The 20,953-nt window shown below is 39.2% G+C and overlaps 1 protein-coding gene across 6 annotated transcripts in view; it reads left to right on the top strand.

Annotated features, from left to right (window-relative positions):
* The window catches only part of MACROD2 (mono-ADP ribosylhydrolase 2), a 2,315,241-nt gene that overhangs the window by 1,595,922 nt on the left and 698,366 nt on the right, over positions 1-20,953 (top strand). For all 6 annotated transcript variants that reach the window (XR_015139977.1, XM_086335015.1, XM_086335014.1 and 3 more), the window contains exon 7: positions 4,396-4,426. Coding sequence is in view for 5 of the 6 variants with exons in the window: in XM_086335015.1 (XP_086191141.1) it covers positions 4,396-4,426 (31 nt within the window). In the remaining variant the exon portion in view is untranslated. The remainder of the gene's footprint in view (positions 1-4,395; positions 4,427-20,953) is intronic.

Here is a 20,953-nt window from a genome sequence, read left to right as displayed (position 1 = left end):
GACTCTTTGTGACCCCGTGGACTGTAGCCCTCCAGGCTCCTCTGTCCATGGGATTCTCCAGGCAAGAGTACTGGAGTGGGTAGCCATTCTCTTCTCCAGGGATCTTTCTGATCCAGGGATTGAATCTGGGTCTCCTGTATTGCAGGCAGATTCTTTACCATCTGAGCCCCCAGGGAAACCCCCAGGGCAATAGATTCCCTGCTTGAAGTAGAGCCTGGTGGTCATTACAGTGGCCAACAGAAGAATCGGCATTAGCTGGGATAGTGCCCCTTGTCAGACACAATGCTATGTATTCTTCATTCCTTCTCATGCTCCCACAAACCCCTCAGGAGAACTTTGAGTTTCTATCTACTGATGAAGAAACAAATGCTCCAAGCAGTTAACTAAACTCTCCGACATGTTGAATGGAAAGGGTGTCCAGTTGGGATTTCTAGCAGACTGGCTTGTGGAAACCGTTCTAATAACTAGTAGTTTCTGCTTGATGGCTTGATGCAGCCGTTCTCAAACTTTTCTCTTTGTCTGCATGGAGCACAAGATGGATAATGTTTATGTGTTCAGTTTGTTTCCATGGAATTCCTGGGGCATCAGCTGTAAGCTCACCTCTCTCCACTGCATTTAAAAGCACAATGAAACATGAGAAGGCATGGCACAAGTGATAGGGATGACTCTGAATCCTCTCTAATTTGTACTTCTAAGCAGGCCATTCCTGAATGTGAATTCCTTACAACAAATGACTTAGAGTAAGCATGCAGTTGATTTACATGCCTATGGAGAATCTTGGTGAATGCCTGTAAAAAAAAACTACAATATTTTCAGGAGAATTTGCTCCGTCCTATCTTTTCATGGTTGAGGGTCACAGGATGGATTGAGTGGGTCAAGAAAATCCTTCAGATTTACTGGCATACTGGCACCTCAAGAATGCAAGGAATCAAATAATTAATTCGATTCATTTTAAAAAGAGCTTCTACTCCATCCCAGAAACTGTCCTTTTTTTTTTTTTTAATTAGAAACTAGTAGCATTTACTAGTGAAATGAAAGGGAAAAAGTGTTTCACAGACCTGTAACTAAGCTCAACAGAGTCAATTATTAATATTACTGTGTCCAAAACAAATCATGTAAATTGTGACTTTAAATAGAAGATCCAAGCAAAGGGAATAAATATATATCCTTTTAAAATGTTAAGGAAAATAAAATGTAATACACATTTAACCCAAAGACATATAAAAAAGGCTTAAACATTTCATTATGATTGAGCTCAGCCATCATATTAGTTATTACAGTCAACAGTAGCTGCAGTGTTTTGAATTTCTAGTGTAACATCAGTCCTTATTTAAACAATCCTGTCATGAATTCCTGCAGCATACTTCTATATGGTAAATGTTATCGTTTGCATTTTTCCTGGGAAAAGACAAAGATGATAGCAACTCGGTCAGATTTACATATAGGTACATTGGCAGGAGAACATCACCATTCTCAGATCCCCTTCTGTTATTAGAAAGCTCGATTTTGACTCCACTCTATTTACATTTATTCATTAACTCTTTTAATCAAACTCTGCTGCTGCTGCTGCTAAGTCGCTTCAATCGTGTCTGACTCTGTGCGACCCCAGAGACGGCAGCCCACCAGGCTCCACTGTCCCTGGGATTCTCCAGGCAAGAACACTGGAGTGGGTTGCCATTTCCTTCTCCAGTGCATGAAAGTGAAAAGTGAAAGTGAAGTCGCTCAGTCATGGGTTGCCATTGCCTTCTCCGAATCAAACTCTAAATATTGCTAAATAAAGTACAGTGTCTTTTATTGGGCTGCAATAACAAACTACTGGAGAAGGCAATGGCACCCCACTCCGGTACTCTTGCCTAGAAAATCCCATGGATAGAGGAGCGTGGTGGGCTGCAGTCCATGGGGTTGCACAGATTTGGACACGACTGAAGCGACTTAGCAGCAGCAGCAGCAGCAACAAATTACTAGATGGCTTAAACTGCAGGCATTCATTTCTCACAGCTGGGAAGTCAAAGGTCAGGATGCCAGCTGATCTGGCGTTTGGTGCAGGGGCACCCCCTAGTTTGCAGATGGCTGTCTTCTCACTGCATCTTCACTTGGTGGAGAGCAGAGCGTGCTTGTTCTCTTCCTCTTCTTTTAAGAATTCTAATCCCATCATGGAGGCTCAACTGTCATGACCTAATTAACTCCCAAAGGTTCCACCTCCAAATACCATCACGTTAGAGTTTCAGCTTCTACATTTGGGTGAACACAAGCATTCAATCCACAGTGTCTGGTATAATCAGTGGTTTGCCAGCAATTGTTTAAAAAATGACTCAAAAAATTAGTGTGTGTGCTAAGTCACTTTCGTCATGTCCGATTCATGTGATCTTACTGACTGCAGCCCGCCAGGCTTCTCTGACCATGGGGATTCTCCAGGCAAGAATACTGGAGTGGGTTGCCATGCCTTCCTCCAGGGGATCTTCCTCCTCCCTAGGCTTTTACATCTCCTGCTTTGGCAGGCGGGTTCCTTACCACTAGCGCCACCTGGGAAGTCCAAAAATTTAATATGTTACTTCTATAAGTTTAAGTTTTACTGATACAAAGAATGTATAGCACACAATTTAAATATAAGAATAGAATATTCTGTTCAGTTGCTAAGCTGTGCCCCACTGTTTGCAGCCACATGAACTGCAGCACTCCAGGCTTCCCTGTCCTTCACGATCTGCCAGAGTTCACTCAAGTTCATGTCCGCTGAGTCAGTGGTGCTGTCTAACAAGCTCATCCTCTGCTGCCCTCTTCTCCTCCTGCCTTCAATCTTTCCCATCATCAGGGTCTTTTCCAATGAGTTAGCTCTTTTACATCAGGTGGTCAAAGTTTTGGAGCTTCAGCTTCAGCATCAGTCCATCCTATGAATATTCAGGGTTGATTTCCTTTAGCATTGACTGGTTTGATCTCCTTCCAATCCAAGGAGCTCTCAAGAGTCTTATCTAGCACCACAATTCAAAAGCATCAGTTCTTAGGAACTCAGCTTTCCTATGGTCCCACTCTCACATCCATACATAACTACTGGAAAAACCATAGCTACAGGAACCTTTGTCAGCAAAGTGATGTCTCTGCTTATCTGAAGTTGTTGGTATTTCTCCCAGCAGTCTTGATTCCAGCTGTGATTCATCCAGCCCTGCATTTCACATGATGTGCTCTGCATAGAAGTTAAGTGAACAGGGTGACAACATACAGCCTTGCCGTACTCCTTTCACAACTTTGAACCAGTCAGTTGTTCATGTAAGGTTCTAACTGTTCCTTCTTGAATAGAATAGAATATCAGATCAGATCAGTCGCTCAGTCATGTCATGCTGACTCTTTGCGACCCCATGAATCGCAGCACGCCAGGCCTCCCTGTCCATCACCAACTCCCGGAGTTCACCCAGACTCACGTCCATCGAGTCAGTGATGCCATCCAGCCATCTCATCCTCTGTCGTCCCCTTCTCCTCCTGCCCCCAATCCCTCCCAGCATCAGAGTCTTTTCCAATGAGTCAACTCTTCACATGAGGTGGCCAAAGTACTGGAGTTTCAGCTTTAGCATCATTCCTTCCAAAGAAATCCCAGGGCTGATCTCCTTCAGAATGGACTAGTTGGATCTCCTTGCAGTCCAAGGGACTCTCAAGAGTCTTCTCCAACACCGCAGTTCAAAAGCATCAATTCTTCAGCGCTCAGCCTTCTTCACAGTCCAACTCTCACATCCATACATGACCACAGGAAAAACCATATCCTTGACTAGATGAACATGTGATACCCTTTATTAGAAATTCTGTATATCCAATTGATTCTTACAGAATCCTTCTGTTAAATTTTATCAAAATGTTATTTCCATAGCCAACCTGTGGTTTCAGTTGACACAGATGAATGTTGATTGGTATTTTCAGATTTTATGCCACCAACAGGATGTCACTTAATACAGAGCTGGGAGAGAATGCCCAGTAGCATCCCATACTGGTATACTGTATTTCCACCAGACACATGTAATAGACATGGTCATCTCAATAGCAAAGGCAATAGTAAAACGTGGCAAATACTTAGGACTTGATGAATGATTATTTCTTTTAGATACAACTTAGTTCATTGTAGGCTTATGTGATATAATTTCTTGTAACTTAGTTTAACAATTGGTTCCCACAATGCCTGGTAATTTGACCCTTGCCTCTTGTGAGCTGGAATAATTGCTGGTAAAGAAAATTTAATCAAATATACCATTTCCACAATGTCTCCTACTTCACCTGAGTGGCGTTCAGAGCTCAGAGTACGTGAGTAGAGGACATCCCATTATCAAGCAAAACAGATGTTGAAATAGATGTTGATGGGTTTGGGGAGAGCCGGGCCTTTAAAATTTATTCTGTTTTTTTGTGGTTTATTCACAGGCATTTCCATGCATCTCAACAGGCATTTATGGTAAGTGACCTATCTTTTGGTAATGTTTACATTTCTTTATTTTGTTGTTAAAGTCAAGGTTAACAGGAAACATTAGAGGTTCTCTGATGGATGCAGTTTGCAGTCATTTAAAGAGACTCAAATGCAGGTCAAACTTCTTTGAGGACTCTCAAGAGGCTATTTGGATATTTTGGGTGTTAATGAATTTAGTTATATTGCATACCATGTGCAATAATTAGGTGCACTGTGGCTTAATGTCTTTTGTTATGTAAAAATGTTTACTCGCCTATGATCTGACCTCTAATAGTGTTTTTGTTAATTAAGTCATTCTGTTAGATGAGTCATAATACATATAAAATCTAACATTACCATTTTTTGTTGTGAATTACAAAATTATAGAAGCATTAAAATGCACACACATGCGTATATCTATATATTTAATTTAAAAGATGTGATTGTTAATATAAACACACATTTTTGATTAGAGGAAGATTTTTTTTTTTTCCTGGTATCAATAGATTGTTTTAAGTAGCAGCTGCTTTACTTAGAGATGGAAGCAAAATGTTTTTTATAACCTCTTGCTTGCATCAGCCTAAAATTCTCTAAATATTCTTTCACCTACAATGGCATTTACATATACTTTTTTCCTCAGCTCGTTAATAAATCTGTTTCACAATATTCAGGTAAAACAGAGTTTGTCATTTTAGAGTTTTCTGGTCAAGCAAATAAGATTATGACTTTTCTGAGCTCAAACTTCTCACGTGGAGACTTTTAAGTGAAAAATAAAATACGTGCAGATGTAAAGAACCAGTTTAAATTTGTTACTAGAGGGAAAGGATAGCTAAAGTGTTGTCAAAAGCAGGAGACTTCTTCCTCTTAAGGTGGTATTTTTTAATTTGGCTGCGTCCGGTTTTAGCCACATCGTACGGGATCTTTGAGGCACATGGTCTCTCCAGCTGTAGCACTTGGACTCAGGTGCCCTGCAGCACGTGGAATCTTAGCTCCTCAGCCAGGGACTGAACGCACATTCTCTAGATCGCAAGGCAGACTCTTAACCACTGGACCACTAGGCAAGTCCCCAAGGTGTTATTTTTTTGTTGTTTTTTTAAAGGTTTCAGTGAAAGTAAAGTGGAAAATGTAGGCCTGAATTAAATTAAATGGGAAAAGATTTGGTGACATTATTTAAAAATCGAAGGCATGCTTCTCCCCCCTCTCCCCCCGCGCCCCACCCCGCCTCACTCTGGATTCCGCTACAGCCTATCTTTGGGGAAAAACAGTGGACACTGGGCTGGTGAGCTAAGGCTGGACCATCTGCATCATCACCCCATCACTGCCACTCTTTCTGCCTCACAGGTGCCCAGTTATAACTCTCACTGATATATTTGCTTAAAAGAAGCGTTACATGCAACATTTTACCCAGATCTTCATGTCACCTTGTCTAAAGGCAAATCAGACTCCACCACAGAAATGGTTCTGATTTTGAGGACATTCTCACATGACGGTCTTCATTTTCCTTGACCAAAAAAACAAAACAAACAAACAAAAACCGGAAAGCCCCAGACAATGGTTTGTCATGTTGTCGATGTCTGTTTTACCTCTGAGAATCTGATGGTAGTGTTCAAAGACTTTCAGAAGCCAAATTTAACAGCTAATACACTAAATGGGGGGAGGTAGTGGGGAAAGAGACAGAACAGTAAAGGAAGATGAACATGAACACTAAAAGGAAAGGCTCGAGAAAGGATGGTAAAAACGGAATCAAACTTAACGTGGCTCTTGAGGAACTGTGATCCCTGAAGGACAGGGATTTCTCTCCTTAGAGTAACATGGCTCAGTGTGCAGTAACTAGATCAGTACTGCTCTATGTTGGTGGCAGGGAATACTGAAGACTGGAGAACGGCATTGAGAGGGAGTCACAGTCGATGACTTAGAGGCTGCCGCCACACGAGCTCAGTCAGTTTTCACAGCGCCAGGTCAAAGAATGCGATTTCTTTTTTTTTATTTTTTATTTTTATTATTATTATTGTTATTATTTTTACTTTACAATATTGTATTGGTTTTGCCATACATCAACATGTATCTGCCACGGGTGTACACGTGTTCCCCATCCTGAACCCCCCTCCCACCTCCCTCCCCGTACCATCCCTCTGGGTCATCCCAGTGCACCAGCCCCAAGCTTCCTGTATCCTGCATCAAACCTGGACTGGCGATTCATTTCTTATATGATATTATACATGTCTAATTAAAATTAAAAGCTTCTGCACAATAAAAGAAACCATAAGCAAGGTGAAAAGACAGAAAGTGATTTTCGAGTCCTGGCTACTCATCTCTTTTCCTGTCTAGCGTTTGAGTAAGTTTCAAAGTGAAGCTGAAACCTGCAAGTCAGGTCCGTGTTGTCTTTCACTAATGGCACTTGAGCTTTAGACCCAGACTTACTTTCAGCTTCACGAGATCTTTAGTAACATTTAGATTACTCCAGGTCTCTTTACTTTCTGAATCATTTAGTATTTTGTAACTTGGAAATGATGGTTACTTGTGAAACTGTAGCTTTCTAATCAGTCCTTGATTCTCTCCTAAGCACTCATAATTTATGGATCAGTGGTTTTCTTGCTCTTTTTCAGAACTTAGTTCTGGCTCCTCTGTTATCTAGATCAATTTTACTTTTATCTTTACTTATTGGCATTTGAAAGAATACTTTATTTGAAGAAAGTGATCCACAGCTAAAAAGAAAAAGAAAGTTAAAAGCAAAACAATCAAACAAAACAAAAACACACCACACACACTTGTATAGGTTGAAGCTTGATCTATGAGATGTCTTCCTTGGATATTCCAACTCTTGATGGTCATTACATCTTTGAAACTTTTCAGCATTTGTAATCTGGACAATTAATAATTGCCAGTTCATATTGTTCCATAGATTTTTAAAAATATACCCTGTGTTTGTAGTCTATCTGGAGCTTTCTCGTGAATAGGGATTCACTTGTGCATATTCTACACACACCCAGTATCTAGCATGGTGCCTCCTTGAGAAGCTCAGGAAATACTGCTGCTCAATTACGACAATGATGTTTATAACCCCAATTGATCACTAACCGATGATACAAGAAGCAGAATTGTTGATTGGCAAAATAACAAGTAGAGAAACTACCTAGTTGGTATTTTCTTAAATGGAAAAACAGCTCTATTTTAAGAGCAACAAATTTGCTTTTAAAAAACATTCTCGAACTGGGAATGATTTTAGGCATAACAATGGCCATCTTCACAAGGAAAAATGAAGACTCAAGAACTTGTTTAGTTAGAGCAATCTGTGTGTATGTGTATGTGTGTGTGTGTATATATATATATATATTTTTTTTTTTTTTTGAGGGGGTTGTATTTGTATAACTGATTCACTTTACTGGTACACCTGAAACTAACACAATACCGTAAATCAACTCTACTCCAATAATTTTATTTTTAAAGGAAAGAAAACAAAGATAAATACAGCACTCTATTTCACTTAAAAACAACAACAGCAAAAAGTCTTTGCTGTTTATCATGGCCCATCGAATGATGGTCTCTCAGGGAGGTACTCGTTGCTCTTAGACCCCATCCTGACTTTTCCCGACATGCCCTAGTCCCAGCCCACCACCCCATCCACTGTAATTTCCCAGACACCCATTTGCTTTGGATTAACCTTCACTTTTAGGTTTATGGCCCCCAAACTCAATGTAACTCTAATTCTTCTATTAGAACAAAATTACTGACTATGGTAGAGGCTTCTTTGGAAGGGTTTGAGTTATTTAATTGCCAAGGTGATCTCATACAGGGCAATTTCAACAGTAAGCATCCCCGATTTGTGGGAACCTCTACATAATCCTCACATCCAAAGCATGTTTGGAGGATCCAGGCTTTGAGACACTGGAGACCCCGCCAGAAACCAGTTCCTCTCTCACCCTTTCCTCAATCCTCAACCTTTGGGAGACAAAACCAGCTGCATCTTTTTGCAAGACACAGACTGACAGCTCTCTACCATGCAATTCAACCCAATTTAAAAAAAAAAAAACAACCCAATTTAAGAGAAAAACCTAATGGGAGCAGGCCCTGCTTGCTTTGAGGTTTCCCAGGATGAGGAGCTAGATTTTTCCACTTTGATTTTCAGCCAGTGCCATTGCTGTCCCCCATGCAATGCTTCCAGGCTGTTTCCACGGGGCACCAGACCGCCTGCTTACACTCAGGATGAAAAGCCACATTTGGTAAAATACTGAACAAGACTTGGGTTAGTTTTGGAAAAACAGATCCAGATGAGGCTTCCAGGGGCTCTAAACTCCCAGATCCTAGTTAAAGGTTTGAATTGGCTGCTAAGCCTGTCTCAGAGGCTTGAGCTTCCCTGATGGACATTTCAGATCCTGTGCGTGCCTTCTGCCCTGTGAGCCCAACTTGGATACTCTGGTGCTAATAAGTTTAACACAAGAGGCTAGACATGATCCATAGCAATGGAATTTTTACTGAGAAGTGGGCAGCGAAAATAATTTTTATCCATTTTATGAGAGTCAATATAGTTAACAGAAATGAAGTCCAGGTGGAAAAGTATATCCTTTGAGTAATTGAGAAAATATTCTCTGTGGAGGAAAAAAACCCAAGAAACAAAACAAGACTTGAATCTTCCTTTCCAGGTACAAGATGGTGTTTTTAGAAAGGAAGGAATTTCAGTCATTGAGTTATTGGCTGGAAATCTGGTGAAAAAATTTAAGCGCAGCATAATTTAGTGAAAGCAGCTCTCATATTTATTCATACGATTTCTGTTACCAACAGGGAAGGCCTGTTTCTATCAAATCACCTGGTCTCCCTCTGCGTTCCATGACATGCCACCAGAACACAACTTTCTAATTGAATTGCTCATTTGCATTCGAGTTTGCTCTTCTGCTTTTAAGTAGTAAAAAAGGAGATCGATACGATGTTTCGCTAACCTTATATCTACTTGGCAAATATTTTTATCACTACATCTGTCTACATTCACAGACATGACTTGGAAAGAAACCAGGGCATTCTCCAAAGGCAATGCTAAAGGGCATGCCCTCTGTCAGCTCTAAATGCTGACAGATTTCAGAGGGTGTGACAACCATGGCTGGGCAATTCAGGGCTTGTGGGAAGACTTATCTTATGTAATACATTTGGAAACCAGAGCAAAATTGACAAAAATGTGTGTCCCTCCCTTTCATCCCCCTGACAGCTCCCCTCCTTCCTCCAGCTTTCTTCTTTTCCCTTTGATATTTCCATTTGCTTTGAAAACTTTCTTTCAGGTGGGCTAATGGTGACTCTTACTCTCTCTCATAAATTCCCTTCTATGACATCCTGTGTTTTTTGTCCTGGACACATAATTGACACTCTAGGAAGTGTTACTATTCTTGGTAATCCTTGAGTTAATTGCTGGCCCTCAAAGCAAAGTAACATTAGAGTCGGGGTAACTTGCTTCCCTTTGGGAAAATGCAGTGCTGGGGCCACACTCATTTTAATTCTGTCACATTTGAATAATATTTCATGAACTGATCCTTAGGAAGCACTGGAGGAAGAGTTTAACAGACAACTCAATTATACCTATTAAATTGTTTGTAATCCTCTGAGGCATTATCATCTGAATAGACGGTTCTAGAAAATTCACTCAAACATGTACACATTTATACATTCATCCCACAAAATGTGGTACAAACTCCCCTTTTACTCTCTCAAACTGTGGAGTCTTTAATAATAAAAAAGACATAAATGGAGAAACCAAAGCTTCTACTTTTGCTCTGGAAAATAGTTTCAATCATCCAGCAACAAAATATGCCAGCTCACTTTACCTAAAAATGCCAGTGAGACCCACGGGCAGGATTCCCTCAGGGGATATACCGAAAGAAATGAAAATCCTGGAAACCTAGCTTTGTGGCACTGTGGAAACCAGTGTCATTCTCCCTGGTGTTCTGTTCAAATTGAACAATTTTAGGACTTAATTAAAAGATTAAGTGTTTCAAAAAGTAATAAAAATTACAACTGTATTATTGTTCCTGAGGTCTGACTATCTATTTCCTTGCAACTATGTCAAGGTAAAATTTTGTTTCAAGACTAGAAAGTAGAAATGAATTCCAAGCCACCTCATCCTTAGAAGCTGCCATTTATTATTATGTTACATGTTAAAAATGGCTTTTCTTATAGATGTAATAAAACAGTAAGCCTTTTAAGGAAATAGGGAAACCACTTCAGTAAATTACAAAGTCTATCCACTTAGTAGGAACCCTGGGGATACCTTTCAGCCATGTTAAAAATGGGAGCACTAATAAGATGCTCTCCCTGAAGAATTTCCTAAGAATGGGTCACATTTTCCATTTGATCAGTAGAATAATTTCCATGTGCTTGCTCATTTTTCTCATCCAGTCTTGAATGACACTCCTTTTTATTTGCTTCTTATACGTACTTGTATCTAAAGAGTGACTTTAAATAAACATAGCTCAGATCTCTTTAGAAAGGAATTCAAAAATAATGACAGCTCTTAGAGAAGTCAAGTATATTTAGCTCTTTAGGACAATGATTTTCATGTCAAATCCTTTTTAGTCAATGATTCTATTTTTAAAAAATCATCCTGAGATGCATCTGAATGAGACCATATTAGTTAGGGTAAAGCTAAGCTTCTGTAACAATGAGAATCCAAAATAGAGTGTCTTAGTGTATATAGATGCTGATTTATTTCTATGATAATAATTCCTAAGAGAGCATTCTGGTTAGGGAGGATTTGTTCCATGCTATCATTCAAGGTGCCATTAATCTGTTATGGTATTAAATAGCTGTTCTGCCTTTCATTAGGCATTGTTCTCGGAAAGTCATCTTTCTTGGCTCTAGGAAAATAAACAAGCAGGATGGGCGCGCACCCTATTCTACAATCCCTGGATTCACAGTAGCGCTTTTCACTTCCGTCTTTCTTTCATTGGGGAGAAATTGGTCTCATGACCAACCTAACTGCAAAAGAGATTGGAAATTAGTATAGCTTGAATTTCATGTGTCTGAATACAATTCTTTCATGTAATGAGAAGAAAGCATTAAATCACAATGGCCTTCAGGATATCATCACTCAAGGGAGGAAAGAAGACCAAATTAAATCAGACAGGTCACTCATAGGTAAATTAGTTCTGGAGTGGTTTGATTCTACTCAGAATCAGTAAATATTTGAATGTTTATAGGCTCTATTTGGTAAGAATAGTTAATGGTTTTATAGTATTTACTTTATTAAAATGCCTTTATAATCCCAAATCCTGAAAAATTTGAAAGTATGAAATTCCTAAGGCATCAGTACAGTGACTTATTATTAGTTGTTTAGACCTTTAGATCTTACATCAATTGTGGTTTTTGTACTGTACTTCTTCCAAAATTTGCAGACATATCAGTGGAAACTAAAATCAATATATTGAGAATGAATAAATAATTGCATCATTCTTTACATTCCTAATTCTTGCCCATTTCCATAGAAACCCTTGGAGGAGTCAATTATAGTTTGTTTCTGTAACACCTTAAGCTCCTGGGACTATATCCAGCCATAAACATATCAGAGATCCTGAGCAAATATAGATCAGCATCTTGTGTACCAAAAAACCCTAGAGAAATGTGACTTTAGAGAAGAGTCTGATCATAGTAGGGTGAAAATATAACCAACAGACAGCTGTTGAGAGGGGAAGAAGGACAGACAGAAAGAAAGAGATAGAGAGAGAATGATAATATGAATATGAATCTAAACCTCCTTAGCAGTCAAAGTAAGTTTCCTTAGACTCTTAATAAAAAAAAAAAAAAAAACTGAAAAAAAAATAGATTTTTTTGTGCCTCATCTCTCTTTTCAGCTATGGTCAATAGGGAGAGTTTCCTGCAAGTGATTGAAAATTAAATTGAAATTAATAAAATCAACATGAAATTACCTTACATGTTATCTGTCACCCAGAATTTATTTCAAAATGTTTTAAATGAATGTAGATTCACCTACACATTCCCAGATCTTTCTAAGCAACTAAATTGTTGATAAAACTAATTTTCTATTTATTCAAGACTTTTATTCTGTTGAGACAGCTTTTATGCAACTGGGCTCTAAGTTCTGTGCTTCCAGAGCTGGATGTAGAGTGGTTCTTAATAAATATTTTCTTAATTAACAACTACAAAGTAATTAGATCCTCAAAAATATTAGCAAATCAAATTAAAAAAAGGAATTAGATTCCATGGTAAGTGGGACTTATCTCAGATATGCAAGCCTGGTTAAATGAAGTTAATCTATTGCATCACCAGACTATGAAAGAAACAGCGTGTAATTATCAAGGAATTCAGAAATAGCTTTTGACAAGATCCAAAAAATTAAAAAAAAAAACCTTTAGTAAACTACTAGGGCTAATAGCCAACTTCCACAACTTGACAAAGACTATCTACAAAAACCTATAGCTAATGCCATACTTAACGGTGAGGAACTCAAAGCTCTCTCACTAAGATCAAGTGCAAGTTAAGGATATTCCCTCTCACCACTTCTTTTCAGCATCATAGAGTAAGTCCTTGCTATGAAGAGGAAATAAAAGGCATACAGATTGGGAAGGAAGACATAAAACTGTCTTTATCTGGAAACAACATGATCATCTTTGTAGAAAATCAGAAAGAACTGACAAAAAAAAAAAAAAAAAACAGATCATCCTGGAACTAATAAGCAATTGTAGCAAGATTGTAGGATAATGGTTTTTTTTTTTTTTTTTTTTTAATGGTTAATATAAACAATTTATACAAATAAATATATACAGAAATATTCCACGCTCATGGATAGAAGATTCAATATTCCAAAGACATCAGTTCTTCCCAACTTGATGTATAGGTTCAATCTGATTCCAACTTAAATCCCAGAAAGTTATTTTATAAATATTGGCAAGTTGATTCTAAAGTTTATATGGAGAGGCAAAAGACCTAGATTACCAACACAGTATTGAAGGAAAAGAGCAAAGTTGAAGGACTAACAGTACCTAACTTCAAGAATTATTTAAAGGTATAATAATCAAGACAGTGTGGAATTCGTGAAAAAATAGACAGATGTATAGAATAGAGCTCCTAGAGACAGACCCATGTAAATGTAGTCAACTGATCACTGTTAAAGGGGGTAGGAGTAATACAATGACATAAAGATAGCCTCTTCAATAAATGTTGCTTGAACAACTGGATTTCCCCTTCCAAAAAAAATAATAATTTAGACACAGATCTTAACCCCTTCTCCCAAATTAACCCAAAATAGATCATAGACCTAAATGTAAATTGCAAAACTACAAAAGTCCTAGAAGACAATATAGATGAAAACCTAGATAACCTTGAGTGTGGTGATGCCTTTATAGATACTACACCAAAGATATGATCCAGAAGGAAAAATTTCATAACTTGGACTTCATTAAAATTGAAAACATGTGCTCTATGAATGGCAAAGTCAGGAGAACTAAAAGACAAGCCACAGACTGGGAGAAAATATTTCTAAAAGATGCATTTCATAATGGGTTGTTATTCAAAATATACAAAGAATTTTTAAAACTCAACAATAAAAAAGAACAACCCAATGAAAAAGTAGGACAAAACCTTAATAGACTTTTCATAAAAGAAGATACACAGATGGCAAATAAGCATATGGAAATATATTCTGAATCATATGTCATCAGGGAATTGCAAATTAAAATAACCCTGAAATACTACCACACTCCTATTAGAATGGCCCAAATCTGGAACACTGACGACAAGAAATGCTGGTGAGGGTGTGGGGCAGTAGAAACTCTCATTACTGATGGGCATGCAAAATGGTACAGCCAGGCTGGAGGATAATTCTGTAGTTTCTTGTAAGGTTTCTTACTGTAGTTTCTGTTTTAAATATAGTCTGACCATGTGATCCAGCAGTTGTGCTCCTTGGTATTTATGCAAAGGTGATGAAAATTTCTATCCACACTAAAACATGCACACCTGTTTAGAGCAGCTTTGTTCATAATTGCCAAAATTTGGAAGCAGTCAAGATGCCGTTTAGTCAGTGAATGGGTAAATAAACTGTAGCAGATTAAGACTGAATTATTCTTCACTAAAAAGCGTAATATTATTTGCTAAAAAGAAATGAGCAATCAAACAGTGGAAGAACACAGGAAAATTTCAAATCCGTGTGACTAAGTGAAGAAGCTGGTCTTCTGGCCTCATCGTGGAGTCGTACTATATGATCCCAACTCTACGACTGTCTAGAAAAGTAGATAACTACAGATACAATAAAAAAAAAAAAAAGATGAATCTTTGCCAGTGTTTGAGTTGCAAGAGAGATAAATAGGCAGAGCACAGAGGATTTTTAGGGCAGTGAAAATACTTGTTGATACTACAATGATTCACGTATGTCATTACACTCTAGTCCAAACCTGCACAATGTAAAAATGTGAAGAGGGGACCCTAAGGTAAACTATGGACTTTGAGCAATTATGATATGGTGCTGTCAGTTCATCTTTTGTAACACATGTATCACTCTAGTGTCTGATGTTGACAGTGGGGAAGGCCCCACATGTCTGGGGATCAGATCAGATCAGATCAGTCACTCAGTTGTGTCCGACTCTTTGTGACGCCATGAATCGCAGCACGCCAGGCCTCCCTGTTCATCACCAACTCCCGGAGTTCACTCAAACTCATGTCCATCGAGTCAGTGATGCCATCCAGCCATCTCATTCTCTGTCGTCCCCTTCTCCTCCTGCCCCCAATCCCTCCCAGCATCAGAGTCTTTTCCAATGAGTCAACTCTTCACATGAGGTGGCCAAAGTACTGGAGTTTCAGCTTTAGCATCATTCCTTCCAAAGAAATCCCAGGGCTGATCTCCTTCAAAATGAACTGGTTGGATCTCCTTGCAGTCCAACAGACTCTCAAGAGTCTTCTCCAACACCACAGTTCAAAAGCATCAATTCTTCGGCACTCAGCCTTCTTCACAGTCCAACTCTCACATCCATACATGACCACAGGAAAAACCATAGCCTTGACTAGACGAACCTTTGTTGGCAAAGTAATGTCTCTGCTTTTCAATATGCTATCTAGGTTGGTCATAACTTTCCTTCCAAGGAGTAAGCGTCTTTTAATTTCATGGCTGCAGTCACCATCTGTAGTGATTTTGGAGCCCAGAAAAATAAAGTCTGACACTGTTTCCACTGTTTCCCCATCTATTTCCCATGAAGTGGTGGGACCGGATGCCATGATCTTCGTTTTCTGAATGTGGAGCTTTAAGCCAACTTTTTCACTCTCCACTTTCACTTTCATCAAGAGGCTTTTTAGCTCCTCTTCACTTTTTGCCATAAGGGTGGTGTCATCTGCATATCTGAGGTTATTGATATTTCTCCCAGCAATCTTGATTCCAGCTTGTGTTTCTTCCAGTCCAGCATTTTTCATGATGTACTCTGCATATAAGTTAAATAAAAAGGGTGATGATATACAGCCTTTACGAACTCCTTTTCCTATTTGGAACCAGTCTGTTGTTCCATGTCCAGTTCTAACTGTTGCTTCCTGACCTGCATACAGATTTCTCAAGAGGCAGATCAGGTGGTCTGGTATTCCCATCTCTTTCAGAATTTTCCACAGTTGATTGTGATCCACACAGTCAAAGGCTTTCGCATAATCAAGAAAGCAGAAATAGATGTTTTTCTGGAACTCTCTTGGTTTTTCCATGATCCAGTGGATGTTGGCAATTTGATCTCTGTTTCCTCTGCCTTTTCTAAAACCAGCTTGAACATCAGGAAGTTCACGGTTCACATATTGCTGAAGCCTGGCTTGGAGAATTTTGAGCATTACTTTACTAGCGTGTGAGATGAGTGCAATTGTGCAGTAGTTTGAGCATTCTTTGGCATTGCCTTTCTTTGGGATTGAAATGAAAACTGACCTTTTCCAGTCCTGTGGCCACTGCTGAGTTTTCCAAATTTGCTGGCATAGTGAGTGCAGCACTTTCACAGCATCATCTTTCAGGATTTGGAATAGCTCAACTGGAATTCCATCACCTCCACTAGCTTTGTTCATAGTGATGCTTTCTAAGACCCACTTGACTTCACATTCCAGGATGTCTGGCTCTAGGTCAGTGATCACACCATCGTGATTATCTGGGTCATGAAGATCTTTTTTGTACAGTTCTTCTGTGTATTCTTGCCATCTCTTCTTAATATCTTCTGCTTCTGTTAGGTCCATACCATTTCTGTCCTTTATCGAGCTCATCTCTGCATGAAATGTCTGGGGATAGGTAGGAGTATATGAGAAATCTCTGTACTTTGGTCTCAGTTTTGTTGTAAACCTAATGAGGTGGATGAACCTAGAGGCTATTGTACAGAGTGAAGTAAGTTAGATAGAGAAAGAGAAATATTGTATTCTAATGAATATATATGGAATCTAGAAAAATGGTACTGAAGAATTTATTTGCAGGACAGCAATGGAGAAAGAGACATAGAGAATAGACTTATGGACATGAGGAGAGGGGACGAGAGGGTGAGATGTATGAAAAGAGTAACATGGAAACTTACATTACCATATGTAAAACAGATAGCCAATGGGAATTTGCTATATGGCTCAGGAAACTCAAACAGGGCTCTGTGTCAACCTAAAGGCATGGGATGGGGAGGGAGATGGGAGTGAGTTTCAAAAGGGAGGGGATATATGTGTACCTATGGCTGATTCAGGAGAAGGCAATGGCAACCCACTTCAGTACTCTTGCCTGGAAAATCCCATGGACTGAGGGGCCTGATGGGCTGCAGTCCATGGGGTCGCTAGGAGTCTGACACGACTGAGCGACTTCACTTTATTTTTCCACTTTCATGCATTGGAGAAGGAAATGGCAACCCACTCCAGTATTCTTGCCTGGAGAATCCCAGGGACGGGGGAGCCTGGTGGGCTGCCATCTCTGGGGTCGCACAGAGTCGGACACGACTGAAGCAACTTAGCAGCAGCAGCAGCATGGCTGATTCGTGTTGAGGTTTGACAGAAAACAACAAAATTCTGTAAAGCAATTATCCTTCAATTAAAAAATAAATAAATTTAGAGAAAAGAATGGCATTATACATGAATGAATAAATGAATGTAGGGAAATCCAATGTTAGGAAACCAGACTCTGGATTCAATAGTCATTGAGATCTATCACACCCTCATTTCTATTTTCTTACTTATTGAAAGGAGTGATTTCACTTAGACTTCTGAGAGGCTAACAGAAGAGTCAGTTAATAATAACAGAGCCCAATCTTTTATTTGCAATTCATTTTAGGCATTTCTATTAAAATATAGTTTACAGGATATAAAACCCTTCCTTTCAAGATGATTTTAGTAGATTCACAAAGCTATGTAACCATCATCATCCGATTTTAATAAATGTTCACCATCCCCTGAAGAGACTCCATATAAGATGTTACTCCATAGCCCCTCTTCCCCAACTTTAGGCAAATAATAATCTACTCTTGGTATCTATAGATTTGCCTGTTCTGGACATATTTCATATAAATGGAATCATAAAATATGTGATTTTTTGTGACTACCTTCTAGCATAATACTTTCAAACTCCATCCATGTTGTAGCATGCATCAGTAATTTATTCCCTTTTATTAATATTCTGTTATATGAATGTACCCCCATTTTGTTTATCCATTTGTCAGTTCACGGGTATATGTATTTGGTATTACTTTTTGACTATTATGAGTAATGCTTATAGGCAATTACTGTAGTATATCTCAATGTATAAATTATAACTTATATAGTGGTGCTATCTAGTTTTTTTTTAAATTTCCAATTGAAAAAGAGATTCTTTAAATTCTATAGTGCTTTACAATTTTCAAAAGTTTCACGCACATGGTATCACATCCTAATAACCCCTATTCTCCACCCCCCACCCCCAGTTTCCTCTCCCCTCTGATAACCACTAGTTTTCTCTAAATATGTGAGTCTGCTTCTTTTCTGTCCTGTTCACTATTTTTTATTTATCTAGATTCCACATATAAGTGATATCATACAGTATCTGCCTCTCTCTGCCTGACTAATTTCACTTAGCAAATGCCCTCCAGGTCAATTTAGGTTGCTGCAAATGCCAAAACTCCCATTGTGTGTGTGTGTGTGTGTGTGTGTATCACATCTTCTTTATCTATTCATCTGTTGATGGAGACTTAGATTGCTTCCATACCTTGCAGTTGTAAATAATGCTATGAGCACTGGGGTGCCTGTATCTTTTCAAATTAATGTTTTTGGGTTTTTTCAGACATATACCCAGGAGTGGAATTGCTATGTCACATGGTAGTTCTGCTTTTGGTTTTTGACAGCCATTCTGACAGGTGTGACGGAGAAGGCAGTGGCACCCCACTCCAGTCCTCTTGCCTGGAAAATCCCATGGACGGAGGAGCCTGGTAGGCTGCAGTCCATGGGGTCGCTAGGAGTCGGACATGACTGAGCGACTTCACTTTCACTTTTCACTTTCATGCATTGGAGAAGGAAATGGCAACCCACTCCAGTGTTCTTGCCTGGAGAATCCCAGGGACGGGGGAGCCTGGTGGGCTGCTGTCTCTGGGGTCGCACAGAGTCGGACATGACTGAAGCGATTTAGCAGCAGCAGCAGCAGCAGCAAATGGCTATCTGCATTACCTCTTTGGGAAAATGTCTGTTTATGTACATTGGATATTAACCCCATATCAGGAATGTCATTTGCAAATATTTTCTCCAATTCAGAAGGTTGTCTTTTTGTTTTGTCAATGATTTCCTTTTCTGTGAAGAAGCTTTTTACATTTATTTAAGTCCCATTTGTTTATTTTTGCTTGTTTCCTTTGCTTTAGGGGACAGATCCAAAATAATATTTCTGTGACATACGTCAAAGAGTTTTCTGCCTATATTTTCCTGTAGTTTTATAATATCTGACATTATACATGTAGGTCTTTTATATATTTTGAGTTTATTTTTAACATCTAGATTACTTTTAATCATCCTGAAACATTTTCATTCTTTGGCTGCCCACTTTTTCTCAAGCCCCTTCAATGGCTACTTTTTGTCGTGATTCTGGTGTCCTGCTGCCTGGAGGATGATAAACATTTCTTGGAGTATGGTCTGCATCACTGTGTGTGATCATTCTTTGAGTCATCACTGCCTCGGAGCTCCCTTAGAGTACCAACGGATCTGGAGTAGGAGGGCATATATCAAAGTGGCTGTGGATCCAGGTTTCAGGATCACACAGGCCTAGGTTAAAATGTCATAACCATGTGTCCAGGCAAATTACTCTCTCTGGGTTTCAGTAACTTCAGTTGTCAAATGGGAATAACAATGCCAATAACATGGGGTTGTTCTAAGATTAAATTGTTGTTGTGTTCAGTCGCTCAGTCATGCTCTGCTTTTTGCAACCCCATAGACTGTAGCCTGCCAACTCCTCTGTCCATGGAATTCTTCAGCCAAGAATACTGGATCAGGTTGCCATTTCCTACTCCAGAGGATCCTCTCAACCCAGGGATAGACCCCATGTCTCCTGCATTGGCAGGTGGATTCTTTACCACTGTGACTCCCGGGTAGCATTAAATTAGATGTATCGATGTGAGACTTTGACCATAAAGAAAGCTGAGTACTGATGAATTGATGCTTTTGAACTGTGGTGTTGGAGAAGACTCTGAGAGTCCCTTGAACTGCAAGGAGATCAAACCAGTCCATACTAAAGGAGATCAGTCTTGAATATTCATTGAAAGGACTGATGCTGAAGTTGAAACTCCGATACTTTGGCTACCTGATACGAAGAACTGACTCTTGAAGAAGACCCTGATGCTGGGAAAGATTGAAGTCAGGAAGAGAAGGGGATGACAGAGGATGAGATGGTTGAATGGCATCATCGACTCGATGGACATGAGTTTGAGCAAGCTCTGGATGTTGATGATGGACAGGAAAGCAGCCTGGTGTGCTGCAGTCTATGGGGTCGTAAAGAGTCGGACACAACTGAGCTACTGAACTGACTGAGATAATACATTAAAATGGTACCAGATACATAAAGATAATGGGTTTCCCAGATGGTTCATTGGTAAAGAATCCACCTGTCAATGCAAGAAATGGATCAGGAAGATTCCCTGGAGGAGGTAATACAATCCACTCCAGTATTCTTACTGGGATAATTCCATGGACAGAAGAGTCTGGCAAGCCACAGTCCATGGGTCCGCAAAGATTGAATTGACTGAGCATGCACATAAAGAGAAACATTTTTTCAATTAGTATTATTTTTATTGTTTAATAGTAATTTTATTATTGTTATAAGTATTATTTTCCCACTAGAGTCTGAGTTCCTCAAGGATAGGAGCTTTGAGTGTTATTCCCTCCTATCACCTAGACTCTAGAAGAGTATCTATACTATTGAAAAAGTAATTTACTTTTTTTTTTACTAATTAAATTTATTTTTAAGTAATTCATTGTGTTAAGGCTTTACTTAGACTGAATGACACCAGGAAGAAGTCTTATTGTCTAAACCACCTCACTGCCTATTGAGTTCTTTATGCTGCTTCTCTGAAGGCCAGTGGTTGTCTCTTTGTCCCCTCTGAGGTGGTCCTATGG

This window comes from Bos grunniens, chromosome 13 (genome assembly GCF_055505025.1).
Source record: "Bos grunniens cultivar Pamir isolate PY7600 chromosome 13, Bosgru_T2T1.0, whole genome shotgun sequence".
Lineage (NCBI taxonomy): Eukaryota > Metazoa > Chordata > Mammalia > Artiodactyla > Bovidae > Bos > Bos grunniens.
Note: the sequence above shows the minus strand (reverse complement) of the source record. Positions and strands in the feature narration are given on the sequence as shown.